The sequence below is a fragment of the Rhincodon typus genome, chromosome 10 (genome assembly GCF_021869965.1).
Source record: "Rhincodon typus isolate 14 chromosome 10, sRhiTyp1.1, whole genome shotgun sequence".
NCBI lineage: Eukaryota > Metazoa > Chordata > Chondrichthyes > Orectolobiformes > Rhincodontidae > Rhincodon > Rhincodon typus.
Genome location: NC_063341.1, coordinates 28,850,549 through 28,868,156, shown reverse-complemented (window position 1 = coordinate 28,868,156; position 17,608 = coordinate 28,850,549). Strand labels below are relative to the sequence as shown.

General features: G+C 40.7%; 1 protein-coding gene across 9 annotated transcripts in view; it reads left to right on the top strand.

Moving 5' to 3' along the window:
* dock7 (dedicator of cytokinesis 7) overlaps positions 1–17,608 on the top strand; it is a 171,199-nt gene that overhangs the window by 9,948 nt on the left and 143,643 nt on the right. For 8 of the 9 annotated variants that reach the window (XM_048601895.1, XM_048601894.1, XM_048601893.1 and 5 more), the window contains exons 3-5: positions 5,294–5,469; positions 8,883–8,951; positions 9,049–9,178. In XM_048601895.1, coding sequence (XP_048457852.1) covers positions 5,294–5,469; positions 8,883–8,951; positions 9,049–9,178 — 375 coding nt within the window. The remainder of the gene's footprint in view (positions 1–5,293; positions 5,470–8,882; positions 8,952–9,048; positions 9,179–17,608) is intronic. The other variant, XM_048601897.1, reaches the window with a different exon arrangement.

Below are 17,608 nucleotides of genomic sequence, written 5' to 3'. Positions count from 1 at the left end.
TATGACACATCTCCACGGCATGTAAGTCCCTCGTATAGATATGTAATTGCTGAAAGACAATGCCACCTCCTTTTTGCGCATAGTCTTAACTCGATGGTTTACATGCCAATAACATCCACTGCAGCATAGTCTCATTTACTATCCAGCTGCAGTCAACCATTAAAGAACACCCATGAGAAACATTTTTTTTAATGAACAAATTGCCGTTCTTTACAGTTTAAGCAGAAGACAATTGAGTATAGGATTTGGGACGCCATGTTGAGGTTGTGCAGGATGTTAGTGAGGCCACTTTGGAGTACTGTGGATGGTGCAGATTGCCCTGCTCTAGGAAGGATATTATTAAATTGGAAAAGGTTCAGAAAAGATTTACCAGGACGTTGCTGGGACTCCAGCGTTTGAGTTATAAGGAGAGGGAGGCTGGATAGGCTGGGACTTCTTTCACTGGAGCATAGGAGATTTAAGGATGACCTTATAGGTGTTTATAAACTCATGAAGTGCATATATAGGGTGAATAGCAAAGATCTTTTTCCCTAGGGTGGGGGGAGTTCAAAACTAGGGGGCATATTTTTAGTGTGAGAGGAGAAAGATTTAAGAGGGACCTAAGGAGTAACGTTTTCACACAGAGGGTGGTTCATATGTGGAATGAACTGCCAGAGGAAGTGGTAAATGCAGATACAGTTACAACATTTAAGAGAAATTTGGACAGATGCATGAATAGGAAAGGTTTTGAGGGATTTGGGCCAAATGCAGGCAAGTGGGACTAGTTTAGTTTGGTAAACCTGGTTGGCATGGATGAGTTGGACCAAAGAATCTGTTTCTGTGCTGTATGCCTCTATGACTCTATAACAAAAAGGTGTGCTAAACCGCAGACCTTTAGAGACTGTAATTAATAAACAGAAGACCTTAATTCACCTAATAAAACACCCCTTGTGCTCATAAACATGACCTGACAGTTATTATATTTTGAAAATATGTATCTTCTGTGATGTCAAGGTATGACAATATTTAATTTATTCTTAGTATATAATACTCGTTATAAAAAGAACTGTCCTTTTCCAACTTAGTGTTTTTCTTTTTCTGAAGATGCTGACTTGTCCTACAGTTGCATAGGCACTGGCCTTGTTTTAGTCCCTCACTTAAATGACAGCTCTTTATCTTGTAAAGGAAACTATGAGTGTCGATTGGCAATTGGCTTATGTAGTGTACAAGTATGTACATTCAAGTAGGAGCCACGAACAATGATTGGGAGCGGGAACTATTGCCAAATTTTATTTTCCTTCTTTAATTTCCATCACACCCAAGACTACAGTCTAGTTGCACCACTACACTAAGCATTGCCTTGGCTGACATGTGTGATTCCTTACATGCTGGCTAAAATCGTTGAACCATTAACAGAATGGAGTATCACATCCTTAATTTCTTGAAGGGAAGATTTATATGTGGACATATTATTTCCTGTTTGCACATCTGTGAGAAAGAACATAAAGACCTCACTAATTTTAGGATTTTAATCAAGCTGGACCAATGAATTCCATTCATTTAACCTTGGATTTAGCTTTGCTAGAAGCTGGCTATGAATTGGGTTACATGTTTATAAATTTTCTGAATTTATTTGTTTCCCTCTATAACTTTTAAGCAGTTGGCAAAGTTTCACTGAGCTTGACATGGATTTTTTTATCTTCGTACACTCTCGGGACTTTTTTGTTTGCTAAATCAGCTTGAGTCTGCACAATTTGTGAGACTGAGAATAGAATATCATGCATTATATTGAATCTGAATGATGCTTTAGAAACTACTGGTGATTTCCTGGTAAAGCAAAAGATTTCTCTTGACCCTTTGATCGCTCAGTGGTTAGCACTGGTGCCTCACAATGCCAGAGACGTGGGTTCGATTCCACCCTTGGGCAACTGTCTGTGTGGAGTTTGCATGTTCTCCCTTAATCTGCGTGGGTTTCTGCTGGATGTTTCAGTTGCCTCCCTTGCCTTGTGAACTTGTACTCTGTGGGCGGAAATAAATACTGGTATTGCATTAATACAGTTAATTTTTTATAATGTTAATCCTGTTAATGTTAACCCTGTATTTCATGTCTTAATATATGAACTTGCATTAGAATTGAGCAATATTTTGCATATAGTGTTAATCTTCCATACAATCCCTACAGTATGGAAACAGGCCATTTGTCCCAACCAGTAAGTCTACATCGACCCTCCAAAGAGCATCCCACCCCACCAGACCCATCCCCCTACCCTTTCCCTGTAACCCTACACTTCCCATGGCTAATGCACTTAACCTACACATGAATTTAGCAATTTAGCCAATCCACCTAACTTGCACATCATCTTTGGACTGTGGGAGGAAACTGAAGCACCCAGCGCAAACCCATGCAGACATGTGCTCAGTGACATCTAGATATATGCGCTTCTTTAACAGTGAAAATATCAAAATCACACTTTTCTGTTTGGCTTAAATAATAACTGTTCATTGAGGAATTCTGACTTATTCAAATGTTTGATAGGTTTAAGTGTAAGAAACCAAAGCAGCACATGAGCATGCACATGAGATCATATCAGTCATTTCATTTCCTAAACAAGCAATTTAGTGAAAAAAAAGATGAAGAATAAATCAACCAAATCACTGAACTTATTTGTTTCATGCACTTTTTCTTGATGTATGACCCAGTTGAGGTGGAACACAATAAAAAGTGGTCACTATTTAGTAAAATAATCAACCATGTGTATACAATTGCACATATTATGTCTGAAATTTGTATAGAATACCTTGTTTCAAGAGACTTTTATTTTCTAATGATTGGATTTATTTTCTTCTTGAAAGTTGAACATCTTTTCTCTTTTGTAGCTTGAATTCTTCACCTTGGCTTAATTAACCTGCACCAAGTTCTGTTCATTTATCACCTTTGAGCACATTGACTTACATTGGCTGCCAGCCCAACAAAGCCTTGATGTTAAAACTCCCATTCTCGTTTTAAAACAAAAAAACCAAAATGAATCGTGTCTTTATTATTCATTGTTTCCCTTGGATTTAGGCCCAATTTCAAAATACTGCGTAATCCCTTTAGTTTATAACCCTGTTAAATTGCAGAAGGAAAAGGGTTGTATAACCCCATACCATTTTAGTCATCAAGATTGCTTGTTTCCACCCAAACACGTTATAGTTATAGTTACAGTCATTACCTCATCCTATTTATTACTACTGCCTATAAATTTGTTGTCTCTTGACTCACGGTGGCTCAGTGGTCAGCACTGCTGCCTCACAGCGCCAGGGACCCAGGTTCAATTCCACTCTTGGTCGTCTGTCTGTGTGGAATTTGCACATTCTCCCCGTGTCTGCGTGGGTTTCCGCCGGGTGCTCCGGTTTCCTCCCACAGTCCAAAGATGTGCAGGTTAAATAGATTGGCCATGGTAAATTGCCTGTAGTGCTCAGGGATGTGTAAATTAGGTGGGTTATAGGGAGATGGGTCTGGGTCTGGGTGGGATGCTCCAAGGGTTGGTGTGGACTTGTTGGGCCGAAGGGCCTGTTTCCACACTGTAGGGTTTCTATGATTTAGACTCAACTATATTAATGCCGAGCTTTTACTTTGAGCGCTGTGGAAATTTAATATAATACAAAATTCTATTGGTCACGTCGTATCTCTCACCGGGTTTTGTGCATCTCTCACCCCTGAGCTCGCTGACTAATGCTGGCTTCCATCCATCAATGCTTCATTCCAAAATGCTCATTCTTGATTTTAAATCCCACACATTGTTTTGCCTTCCTATTCCTTGGGTTTTCCTCCACAATCTTCAGTCCTCTGCACTCCTCAAACTCTAAACTTCTGCACAACCCTGATTTTAATTGTTCCACCATTGACAGCTGTCCAATCACCTCCCGAAATTCTCAGCTCTGAAATTCCCTTCCAAAATCTGTCTACATCTCTGCTTCTTTTTTGTAATGAACAAGTGATGCGGGGTTGATTAGGGCTCCCCTCTTTTTCTGCTCTGCATTTGACCACAGCAGAATTTAAAAAAAACCAATGAATATGCTTGTCAATTCTGTGGGTGTTTAACGGTTTATGTGCTGTCACAATAAAAGACATGATTAGACAGGTTTTCTTGAGTGTTTTTACAAAAGAGAAGAGGATTGTTTTATTGAATTTAACCTGGTCTAAGTAAAATGATTTAAAAATGCCCTGACTTTCACATGCACACAATCAAAGTTTACATGCTGAATACAGAGTTGGAAGGATGGATTACATAAGTTAGAGTCTGGTAAAATTAGAAGTGTTTATTACCCATAAACTTGGTGACTTGGCAGACCTCAGGTTGAATTCAGTGGTTTTGTCATTCTCATGGAATATGGATAAACATATGGATGATAATGGAATAGTTTAGGTTAGATGGGCTTCAGATTGGTTTTCACAGGTCGGCGCAACATCGAGGGCCGAAGGGCCTGTACTGCGCTGTAATGTTCTATGTTCATTTGGTGCTCCAACTGCTTTTGGTGTCGAGTCAGTTTAAAGCTGTAGACAACTGGTTTCTCTGGTCTTTTCGAGTTACAGTGTTTGGGTTGAGTTATTTTTAAATCTGTCTGCAGCATTTGTATTGTCAAGATCAGTAAGCAGAGTTCAGCTTGGAGTGTGTGTGTGTGTGTGTGTGTGTGAGAGAGCTTCTCAATTCCTCATCCAGTTCTACACATTGGTAGAAACACGAAGGCTGGATTTGTCACATTACCTGCTCTCTCCAACTGCCCAGTGATCCAAATAAAGTAATGGCTATGTATTCCAGTCACCTAATGTGATTATGTCTAAACACATTCCTTTCACAGCCAGAATCCCATCGTTCAGGTGATTATGTTTAATAAGAACATAAGAACTAGGAGCAGGAGTAGGCAATTCAGCTCCTTGAGGTTGCTGTGCCATTTGATATGATCATGGCTGATCTCATCTTAGCCTCAAGTCCACTTTCCTACCTGCTCTCCCTAACCCTTCAACTCTTATTTTAAAAAAAACTATCTCTCCCTTAAATTGACTCAATGGCCCAGCATTCAATGCAATCTGGGATAGTCAATTCTGTAGGTTAATGAGAACAACTTCTCATCTTTGTTTCAAATCTGCTACCCCTTGTCCTAAGACAATAACGTCTCATTCTAGATAGTCCCACATAAGGAAATATCCTTTTTACGTCTACAAATGTTTTGTCTCCAACCAGTTGACTGCCACAGCTGTTTGTCTAAGTGCTGTGTTAATGGAATAAATGGACAAATGGCAGATTATAAATTCTGAATTTGTAATTTCTAGGTTCCTCTAACTGAGGCAGTTGATCCAGTGGACTTTGAGGATTATGTGTTAATGCACCCCCCAATAATGGATCCAGGTCCCTTGAGGGACTTACTGGAGTTCCCTCCAGATGATATTGAAGTTATCTACAGCCCCAGGGAGTGCCGAACACTGGTGCAAGCTGTCCCTGAAGAAAGGTAAGATGAATAGCTCCCAATGATGCAACCAAAACAAGTGTAATCTTAAGATTGTAAGTGTAGTATTACATGTGAGATGAAAAATTATAACAATAAGGTTATAACTGCATGGTAGCCTACCAGGAAATAGAAAGTTGATTGTTTGAAGCGTTCCATTTGAAATGATACATGCTGCTGATGCTGATACAGATACATCTGTTTATGCATTTTTAAAATTTCCTGTTTATATTTCAGTATTCCACAGTTTTTTTTTATTTCTCTAACTTAATTAGAAAAGAAAGCTGAAATAAAAGTTATTTACTTTGTCGAGCTGAATATTTTTGCTAATTTAATGCTAATCTTAAGAATATACTGGCCGATCACAAAATTGGAAGAAAAGAGGCAGATAAATCCAAGACTGTGTCTTATCAGATATAGTGTGGCTAGTTATTCGAAGAAATTGTAAATGGAGATTGTAAATGTTCCGGTTTGTGCCGTCAGTTAGAGGAAGAGAGAAACAAGGTAACTATAGATTTGCAAGTTTAACATAAATTGTGGAAAAGTTGGAGAAAGTGATTGAGCATTTGAGAAAGTATGAGTTGATTTGTGTATCCAAATTATACTTGAATAATCTAGAAAAGATCGAAGGACTTGCATTTCTACAATGCCTTTTATGATCACAGGATGTCATAGAGCCATACAGCATGAAAACAGACTTTTTGGTCCAACTAGTCCACACCGACCATGTTCCCAAATGAAACTAGTCCAGGTTGCCTGCGTTCGGCCCATATACCTCTAAACTTTTCCTATTCATGTGACTGTCCAAATATTGTAACTGTATCTGCATCTACCACTTCGTCTGGCAATTCGTTCCACATATGAATCACCCTCTGTGTGAAAAAGTTGCCGCACAGGTCCCTTTTAAATCTTTCTCCTCTCACCTTAAAAGTATGCCCTCTGGTTTTGAATTCCACCACCCTTGTGTTTTCCATGAATCTTTCCAAAGTCATCAACAATCTTTACAGTCAGCTTCTCAGGTGAGACATGTTTGATATTCAGGTTAATCATATATCTGTCCTTCTCAGAGTGCACCTGAAACACAATACTTGTAACACACAACACACAACACACACAGCATTCTGAGGCCCATCTTGGAACTTTCTGGGAAGAAAATTACAACAGGACCTGTTATTCTCCACAATTTATTCTCTACATGAGTTACCCGTGAGGAGAATCATTCAATAACTTTGTAAAAACATGTGGCGTATGCAAAATAGAAAGCAGACTGTTTAGCCCAACCAGCCTGAGTCAATGTTTAACTTTCTCACAAACAGGCTGTCCAATCAGCTTCAAACACCTTATCCACCATATCATTTCACCACTTTCTCCTACATCCAAATTGTCTCCAATGTTAACTATTTCTGTCTATGTCTCTTCCCTTCATGTAAATTCCACCGATTAACTGTAGGAAGAATTTCTCCTACACTCTGTTCTAAATCTCTTCCATTTAATCTTGTATCTCTGGCCTCTTGTTTTACACCTCTTAATTACTGAGAACAATTTTCTTCCACCTCTCTGTCCCTCCTTTTACAATTGTGACATTTCTGCCATCACCCTGCGATCTGGAAATGTAGACGAAACTTTACCTTGTATCGAACCCTGTGCTGTCTCTGTGCTGGGAGTGGATGATGGGATCAGTGCAGAGGAAGGTTTACTTTCTGCTTTTTAAAAAAAGGAGGGTTAGTCTGTATCTAATCACATGCTGTACCTGTCCTGGGAGTGTTGGATGGGACAGCGTGGAGAATTCTTTACTCTGTATCTAACTACGTGCTGTCCCTGTCCTGGGACTGTTTGTTGGAGATATTGCAGAGGGAGCTGACCTTTGTATATAACCCTGTACTGTCCCTGACCTGGGAGTGTTTGATGGGGATAACGTAGAAGGGGATTTATTTTCAGTTTAAAATAGTGAGACGGAGCTTTACCCTGTGTCTAACCCCATGCTGTACCTGTCCAATGAGTGTTTAATGGGGACAGTGGAGAGGCAACACGCTACTATTATGTAGTGCCATATCCCCAGGACAAGGTAGTTTGGTGAAGAGTTTGAAACGAAGTAGGTGGCAGCTCTGTGAAAACTGATTGTCATCTTTCAAAGTTCTGTTTATACTGGGCACAAATGTCTCGTATTGCTAACAAATTCCCATTATCATTCCATTTATCATTTGTCTCTCTCTCTCTCATATTGATTAAAAAAGAATGACTGTATAAAGACCAACAAGTTAATCATTAAACCCCCTCATACACACAGACCATGCCCACATACTACTAGTTCAAAATCCAAATTCTAAAACAAGTGAGATATATATATCACATATCTTGAATTACAAAAATATGTCTAAACTAGTTTTTTAGTATGTAAATTCTTGAAATTGTATTGAATGCTTTTTTTGTAGTCAGGTGAATATTATTAATCTATGGAAGGGAACTAATGTATATTTGGTCTATTTGGATTATTCCTGAACCTGAAGTGTACTACCAGAAATAGGGATAGAAGCAAAATCCAAACTAGCTTTACAAAATGGAGAGACTAAATATTTGAAGAAAAAAAATAATAAGTGATGTGTAAGAAGCACATCAGGATGAAATATATTCATGAAGTCACTTATAACATGTGAAACTTGTGGTGAGGTAAGTCAGCACACTGCCCTTTTAGTATTAGAACTTGGGGTTTGAACCCAGGCAATGAGATGAATGTCATTACTATGTGGTAGCTGAAGTTAAAAGAAAAAAGCCTATTCGCCTAGTTCACAATGCATATGCTAACAGTGCAAAGTCATCTTGATTTGACAGTTTTATGTGGACAGTCTGAGGGCTGACTCCTGTTGGAAAGGGAAGTTTCAGATTTTTTTATTTATGCTCTGTTGAAAAATTAATTCCTGTCACTTTATTGTTGCTGACCTAAAATTTTATGACCTGTCTTGTGGCTCAATGGAAATGTTTGTTCTCTATTTATCTGATTAAAAAACACCTTTACAATTTTAACACATTTAACACGTTGCCTTTTTTTTAAACCCTTTTCTGCTGCAATGAAGGGGATTCTTCCTTCTCTTTTCTGTCTTTCTTGCTAAAACATCTTATCCCTGGGCCCGTCCACATTTCTTATCTCCCTGTCCGTGGCTTCAGCATCCTTCTTAAAGTGGGTTCCCCAAAACTGAGCACACACTGTATATTCTCGGGTTATGGGAGAATTTTCTTTCCACTTTCCGCTTTCCACAAACTGGTAATATTTTAAAGGAACTGGTCATATTACAATCTTATATCATCAATGAAATCATTTCAAAGTAGTGCATACCTTGTGAAAATCACTTTGACCACTATGTCCACATTATTTGCCATATAATTTGTATAATTAATGATATTTAAATCTTTATTTTCAGTGATGTGGATCCCCATGTCAGAGACTGTGTAAAAACTTATACTGAGGATTGGGCGATCGTGAATCGCAAGTAAGTTATCAGTTTTATATATTTTCTACCAAAGTTCATTTTAATTGTTTAGTGAAGCTCAACTGGGTTATAATGTTTTTAAAATTCATGTAATCAGGTACCACAAACTCAGCACAGGATTCAATCCTAATACACTTGACAAACAGAAGGAAAGGCAGAAGGGTTTACCAAAGCAGATCTTTGAATCGGATGAAATCCCAGACACCAACAGTTACCAAGATGATCAGGTGGAGTATTTAATGTAAAATATTTAAATAAAATTATAAAGAAAATATCTCGTGTCAGGCAATGGTTGGTAACTGGGCTGCAGAAACAGATTAGGTGGTCATTATCATGGTTCAGGAGTTTGCTATGTACAAGTTGCCTGCCGCTTTCCTATTCTGGAACTGTATATTACTATTCAAAAATATGCAATTGGTTATAAAGTACCTTAAGACACCTTGACACTCTAAATCATAGTATCATAGAATCCCTACAGTGTGGAAGCAGGCCATTCAGCCCATCAAGTCAACATCGAACCTCCGAAGAGCATCCCACCCAGATCTACATCCATACCCTATCACTCTAATCCAGCATTTCCCATGGCTAATCCACCTAGCCTGCACATTCCTAGACACTCTGGACACTCGCATGGCTAATCCACCTGACCTGCACATCTTTGGACTGTAGGAAAAAACTGGAGCACCTGGCGGAAACTGATGCAGACATGGGGAGAATGCGCAAACTCTACAGAGACAGTCGCCTGAGGATGGAGTCAAACCTGGGTCCCTGGCGCTGTGAGGCAGCAGTGTTAACCACTCAGCTACCTGGCCGCCCCATGTTGCTGTATAAATTCAAGGTTTCCTTTCTGTCTAATCAAGAGTCTGTGTGGTTTATTTTTATAGAATAATAAATACCCAGGAGTAGGATAGGGGATTTAGTTATGCTCTTTTTAATCTCTTCATAATTGGTTGCAATTTTTTTAGCACGTTGATATTACATTTCAAGTAAAATGTAGTTCACTAGAAAATGAAAGAACCAATTACCAAGGTTTTCCTTAGTGAAAGGAAGAGGAATTTTATTAGCCAGAAACATTGACAAAAAAAAATGAAAAACGTAACATCAGACGCACACACAAACATGGATAATAAGCTTAAAAGGGAGAGTGTCTTACACAGACAGGGAGAAATAAGGCTACGCACTAGACTGAGTTGTTAGATTTTAAACCTGAAACTACAGTTGATTAATTGTTGACTTGTACAGCAGCAGTAGCAGAATCTATAAATATTTTGAGTTCACAGTGAATGGGAATTCCAAGATGTTGAGCTAATCAGGGAGGGAGAGAGAACGAGGGAGCGAGCCAACCTTCTGGGTTCTGGTGTTATGCATCCATGTGCCTTGCTATTTCTAATATAGCAATTTAAGTTGGATCTTTTTGTATATTCCTGAGCCTGCCTTCATTGTTTTTTTTAAGTTGAACAATTGATGTCTTATATATATGCAACTTATCACACAAGTGTGAATTAGACAGGGGATGTGAATCACTTGAAGCTGACTGAGTTACCTGCTTTCAATGTTGTAATTGACAAAGAGTGAATAGAAAAAATTATGATTGCTTTTTCCCCTTTAAGCCTTAGACAGTGACGTTTATTCCTTTTCAGTTTTACTCCCATGCCTTACTGAGTTAAGTCTTCCCAAAACCATTTTATTTTCAGTTTCAATCTTAGAAATAAACTCTCAGCAAAATCCCTTAAGATATAATCAGAGGTAAGACTTTTTAAACAAAGCATTCAAAACACAGGGGAATTGCTTTGCTACTTTGTTCACAAATACAGGCACCCCAGGTGGAAAGGAAAGCAGTTACAATTATGAATTTCCCAAAAAAAATTTGGTATTAGTTCACGTGAGTTAGGAGTTCAGTGAGTCACTGTCCAGCCTGTCAGTTGGCTGATCTTGTAGCAGTGAGAGTCATAGAGTTATGCAGTATGGAAACAGACCCTTCAGCCCCATTCATCCACGTCGACCAGATATCCTAAATAAATCTAGTCCCATTTACCAGCATTTGGCCCATATCCCTCTAAACCCTTCCTATTCATACACACATCAAGATGCCTTTTAAATGTTATATTTGTACCTGCCTCCACCACTTCCTCTGGCAGCTTATTCCATACATATGCCACCCTCTGTGTGAAAATGTTGCTCTTTAATTCCCTTTTAAATCTTTCCCCTCTCACTTTAAACCTATGCCCTCTAGTTTTGGACTTCCCCACCCTGGGGGAAAGATCTTGCCTATTTACTCTATCCATGCCCCTCATGATTTTATAAACCTCTATAAGGTCACCCCTCAGTCTCCTATAGTTTATTCAGCCTCTCCCTATAGCTCAAACCCTCCAACTCTGGTACCATCCTTGTAAATCTTTTCTGAACCCTTTCAAGTTTTACAACATCCTTCCTATAGAAGGGAGACCAGAATTGAGCGCAGTATCCCAGTAGTAGCCTAACCAATGTCCTGTACAGCCACAACATGACCTCCCAACTCTCATATTCAATGCACTGCCCAATAAAGGATAGCATACTAAATGCCTTCTTCACTACCTGTCTGCCTGCGACTCCACTTTCAAGGAACTTTGAACCTACACACCAAGGCTTCTTTGTTCAGCAACACTTGCCAGGACCTTACCATGGAGTGTATAAGACCTGCCCTGATTTGCCTTTCCAAAATGCAGCACTTTACATTTATCTAAATTAAACTCCATCTGCCTACTCGGCCTATTGGCCCGTCTGATCAAGATCCTGTTGTACTCTGAGGTAACCTTTTTCGCTGTCCACTACACCTCCAATTTTGTTATCATCTGCAAACTTACTAACCATATCTTCTATGTTCTTTTCCTGTGGGAGCTGGTATGCAGATAATTGCCAATTGTAGGTGTAGTATTATTTCTAATGCTCAGAGAATTAGTCATATTTGGAGGCAAATTGATTATTTGTAGAGATCAGACTTTTGAGAGTGAAATTTGGAGAGCAGGCTTCGCTACTAAGGCCAAGAGCAACTCTTGTGATTTAAAGTCAGATGACATGTTTCTGTGCTTAAACTTTTCAACAAACCCAGGTTCCAGTCATGTGATGCAGGAGTTTCTACAAACTATTTAGAGAAATTAAATACTTTTGTCCTTATAACAATATTGATGTAGGGTAAGGAGATACTGTAGGACCATCTCAATGACCAATAGAATGCATTTCATTCTTAGTATTAATTTGCAATTCATTTGTATCATGATCATCGTGGATGGCAGGACATCAGTAGGCAGCTTATAGTTGCAATAGGTAGGAGACCAAATCTCCAGGAGTTGAAGGATGTGTTACTGGACTGGTTGGCTTTGACTTGTAGAATGTTCTGGAAGGTCCTGCCTAGTTCCAGTCAGGAGACTATAGCTGTCACCTTCAGAGTCTGTCAGTGTTTACCATTTCTTTTTTTTAAAAAAAAAAGCTTTATAAAGGACACGCGCGCGCGCACACACACACACACAATAAGTATGGTTACTCTTCATGGCCATCTGGTCGTTACAGTGTCTTTAAATTGTCATTTCAGTGCTGCTGGTTTCATGTATTCCATTTGACCAATCTGTGGTCAGATGATCATTGCAGCATTTTATGTCAGTATTTGTCTTGTTAAAAACTATTTTAGTCGATGAACGGCTCAGGCATCAGATGATAGAAGTTGAATATCGGTTGTCTATATTTACAATTATTATACCAGTACCTAAAGTTAGATGACATCATAAAATTTAAATTTTATTTAATGGCTCATGATGTATTTTGAAACCTGTCAAAGTCACACAGTAAATTGCTTGAATTCTGCTCACTTATAGAAACAAAAGAGGCATCCACCCAAGAAAAGCCCAACAAACAGCATTGATACACATGTCCAGTTGATATACTTATTGGATGGATCAGTAATAATAGTAAAATGTTCTGCAGAAGAACCCTCATCCCAGAGTTAAACTTAGCAAACTCCTGAAAATTCGCCTCCTTCCATCTCAAGAATTTGATCCTCGTCAGTTTTCTTTACAGAAAAGACTGCGCTCATTATTTCCTGTGCCTGGTTGATGGAATCTGCAAGTTTAAACATTTTGCTAATAGTGGTCTTCCCCAAATTTAGAGTCAAGACCCTGAGGGTTTATGGGCAGTTTAATTAAAAACAGCGCAAGTTGAGATGAATAAATCAAATCATGACCTTTCACCTCTGGACCTCAATTTAAATGAGGCTCATTATTTGAGATGAGAATTTCTTTTGCATGCCGGCTACAGTATTCTCGCAGTAAATGCCTTTGAGGCAGTCTTACTGGGCCCAATGCAACCTTCTAACTAAGTAGTAAATGACACTGATTAAGCGACCACAAAGATGTTGATTACAAGACATCTGTGAAGTAAAAGAAATCTATCCTGCTTCATTATGAGATGCCTTTCTGAGTTAAGATGAGAAATGTTGGGCTAGGCTGGAACAAGCATTAAGGATTGGAGGTCACAGTACATACAGTCTTTGTGAAACGTCAGTAAACTACTGGAAACAGTGAGCAGTGCAAACACATTGCACTTTGTTGCAGAGACGTCACTGATCCATGTTTGCACTGTACTGGGAAGGATACTTAAGTCATTCAGTCTCCTTCCTTTAAATTAATATTGTTAACCTTCAGTTTTTCTTGAATAAAAAAAACGAAATACTAACCACATAAATGCTTACAACCATAGTCTTAAATTTACCAGATATAATTCATTTGAAGATTTCTTGTCTGTAATGATATATTTCTTGACCAAAAAATAAGTTTCTCTGTCTTTCAACACAGATCCTGTCTTTCAACACAGATCCTTCCTTTCTCACAGGTTGGATTGTATGTATCTAGGATTGCAGAATATATCTGAAATAATGGACCAGGTCTTCTAATCAGCAGTGATGCTGCACTTTCAGCTGGCATGTTCAGTCCTGGTTGTAGCAATAACTCCTGTGTGCAGCCATCCCTGGAAAAGACTGCAAGTTATAGGAACAGACATAGGCCGTCAACACATTGAGTCTTCACCGTCATTCAATGAGATCATGGCTGGTCTGATCATCCTCAAGTCCTTTTTTTTGTCTTTTCCTGTTAATCCTTGATTCCCTTACTGAATAAAAATCTGCTAACTCAGCCTTGAAAATGCATATCAACACAGCCCTGATAGTCCTATGTCTTTTTTTGTCTATTCATTTGTGGCATGTGGGTGTTGCTGCCTGGCCAGTATTTCTTGCCCATCCCTAGTTGCCCTTGAGAAAGTGATGGGTGAGGTGCCTTTTTGAACTGCTGCAGTCCTCCTACTGTAGGGTGACCCACAATGCTATTAGAGAAGGAATTCCAGGATTTTGACCCAGCGACAGTGAAGGAATGGTGCTTATTTCCAAGTCAGGATGGTGAGTGACTTGGAGGGGAACTTGGAGGTGATGGTGTTCCCATATGTCTGATGCCCTTGTCCTTCTAAATGGAAGTGGTCGTGGGTTTGGAAGGTGCTGTCTGAGGATCTTTGGTGAATTTCTGCAGTGCATCTTGTAGATAGTACACACTGCTGCTACTGACTCTCAGTGGTGGAGGGAGTGAATGCTTGTGGATGTAGTGCCAATCAAGTGGGCTGCTTTGTCCTGGACAGTGTCAAGCTTCTTAAGTGTTGTTGGGGCTGCATTCATCCAGGCAAGTGGGGAGTATTCCATCATGGTCCTGATTTGTGCCTTGTAGAGGAGTCAGGAGGTGAGTTCCTCGCTGCAGTATTCCTAGCTTCTGGCCTGCTCTTGTATCCACTGTTAATGTGGTGAGTCCAGTTGAGTTTCTGGTCAATAGTAACTCCCACGACTTTGATAGTGGGGGATTTAGTGATGGTAACACCATTGGATGTTGGGGGAGGGTGGTTAGATTGTCTCTTATTGGTGATGGTCATAGCCTGTCATTTGTGTGGTGCGAATGTCACTTGCCACTTGTCAGCCCAAGCCTGGATATTGTCCAGATCTTGTTGCATGTGAACATGGACTGCTCCAGTATCTGAGGAGTCACAAATGGTGCTGAACATTGTGCAATCATTGGCAAACATGCCCACTTCTGACCTTATGATGGAGGGAAGGTCATTGATGAAGCAGCTGAAGATGGTTGGGCTGAGGACACTACCCTGAGGAACTCCTGCAGAGATGTCCTGGAGCTGAGATGATTGACCTCCCACAACCACAAACATCTTCCTATGCGTCAGGTATGACTTCAACCACCAGACAGTCTGCCCCTGATACCCACTGATTCCAGTTTTGCTCGGGCTCCTTGATGCCGCACTCAGTTGATGCAGCCTCGATACCAAGGGCTGTTACTCTCACCTCACCTCTGGAATTCAGCTCTTTTGTCCATATTTGAACCGAGGCTGTAATGAGATCAGGAGCTGAGTGGCCCTGGCAGAACCCAAACTGGGCGTCACTGAGCAGGTTATTTCTGAGCAGGTGCTGCTTGATAGCACTATTGATGACACCTTCCATCACTTTACTGATGATTCAGAGTAGACTGATGGGGCGGTAATTAGCCAGGTTGGATTTGTCCTGCTTTTTGTGTACAGGATATACTTGGGCAACTTTCCACATTGTCGGGTATGTACCAGTGTTGTAACTGTACTGGAACAGCTTGGCTAGGAGAGCTGCAAGTTCTGGAGCACAAGTCTTCAGTACTATAGTGGGAATGTTGTCAGGGCCCATAGCCTTTGCAGTATCCAGTGTCTCCAACCATTTTTGATATCATGTGGAGTGAATTGAATTGGTTGAAGACTGGTATCTGTAATGCTGGGGGCCACTGAAGGAGGCCGAGATGGATCATGCACTCGGCACGTCTGGCTGAAGATTGCTGCGAATACTTCAGCCTTATCTTTTGCACTGATGTGCTGGGCTCTTCCATCGTTGAGGATGGGGATATTTGTGGAGCCTCCTCCTCCAGTGAGTTATTTAATTGTCCACCACCATTCATGACTGGATATGGCAGGACTGCAGAGCTTAGATCTGATCCGTTGGTTGTGGGATTACTTAACTCTGTCTATCACTTGCTGCTTTCGCTGTTGGGCGTGCAAGTAGTCCTGTTCGGTGGCTTCACCAGGTTGACACCTTATCTTCAGGTATGCCTGGTGCTGCTCCTGGCATGCCCTCCTGCACTCTCCATTGAACCAGGGTTGGTCCCTGGTTTGATGGTAATGTGTGAGTGGGGAATATGCTGGGCTATGAGGTTACAGATTGTGCTGGAGAACAATTCTGCTGCTGTTGATGGTCCACAGCACCTCATGGATGCCCAGTCTTGAGTTGCTAGATCTGTGCAAAGTCTGTCCCATTTGGCACGGTGATAGTGCCACACAACACGATGAAGGTTGTTCTCAATGTGAAGGCGGGACTTCGTCTCCACAAGGACTGTGCAATGGTCACTCTTACCGATACTGTCACGGACAGATGCAACTGCAGCTGTCGGATTAGTAAGGATGAGGTCAAGTATGTTTTTCCCTCATGTTGGTTCCCTCAACACCTGCCGCAGACCCAGTCTAGCAGCTATGTCCTTTAGGACCCGACCAGCTCGATCAGTAGTACTGTTGTCGAGCCGTTCTTGGTGGCGGACATTGAAATCCCCCACCAGAGTACATTTTGTGCCCTTGCCATCCTCAGTGCTTCCTCTAAATGTTGTTCAACATTGAGGAGTACTGATTCATCAGCTGAGGGAGGATGGTATGTGATAATCAGCAGGAGGTTTCCTTGCCCATGTTTATCTTGAAGCCATGAGACTTCATGGGGTCCGGAGTCAAAGTTGAGGATTCCTAGAGCAACACCGTCCCAACTGTATACCTCTGTGCCGCCCCCTCTGCTGGGTCTGTCCTGCCGGTGAGACAGGACATACCCAGGGATGGTGATGGTGGTGTCTGGGACATTGTCTGTAAGGAATGATTCTGTGAGTATGACTATATCAGGTTGTTGCTTGACTAGTCTGTGAGACAGCTCTCCCAATTTTGGCACGAACCCCCAGATGTTAGTGAGGAGGACTTTGCACTGTCGACAGGGCTATTTCTGCCGTTGTCTTTTCCGGTGCCTAGGTTGATGCCAGGTGATCCATCCAGTTTCATTTCTTTGAGACTTAGTAGTGATTGGTACAACTGAGTGGCTTGCTAGGCCATTTCAGAGGGCAGTTGAGAGTCAACCACATTGCTGTGGGTCTGGAGTCACATGTAGGCCAGACCAGGTGAGGGTGGCAGATTTCCTTCCCTGAAGGACATTAGTGAACCAGATGGGTTTTCCGACAATCGGCGATGATTTCGTGGTGATCAGTAGATTCTTAATTCCAGACTTTTTTAAAAAAATTATTGAATTCAAATTCCACCATCTGCCTTCTGGTCCCCAGAACATCTGCTGGGTTTCTGGATTAATAGTCTAGCGATAATACCACTAGGCCATCGCCTACTCCGTGTGTGGTATAGAATTCCAAAGATCCATTACCAGCTGAGAGGAGAAATTCCTTATCATCTGCCTTATTGTGAGGTTACGTCCTCTGGCCCTGGACTCTATAATGGGAAACAACCTTTCTGCATCTACAATGTCATGTCCCCTGAAAGTCTTGTGTCCTTCAATAAGATCGCCTTGGATTCTTCTGAGCCTCAAT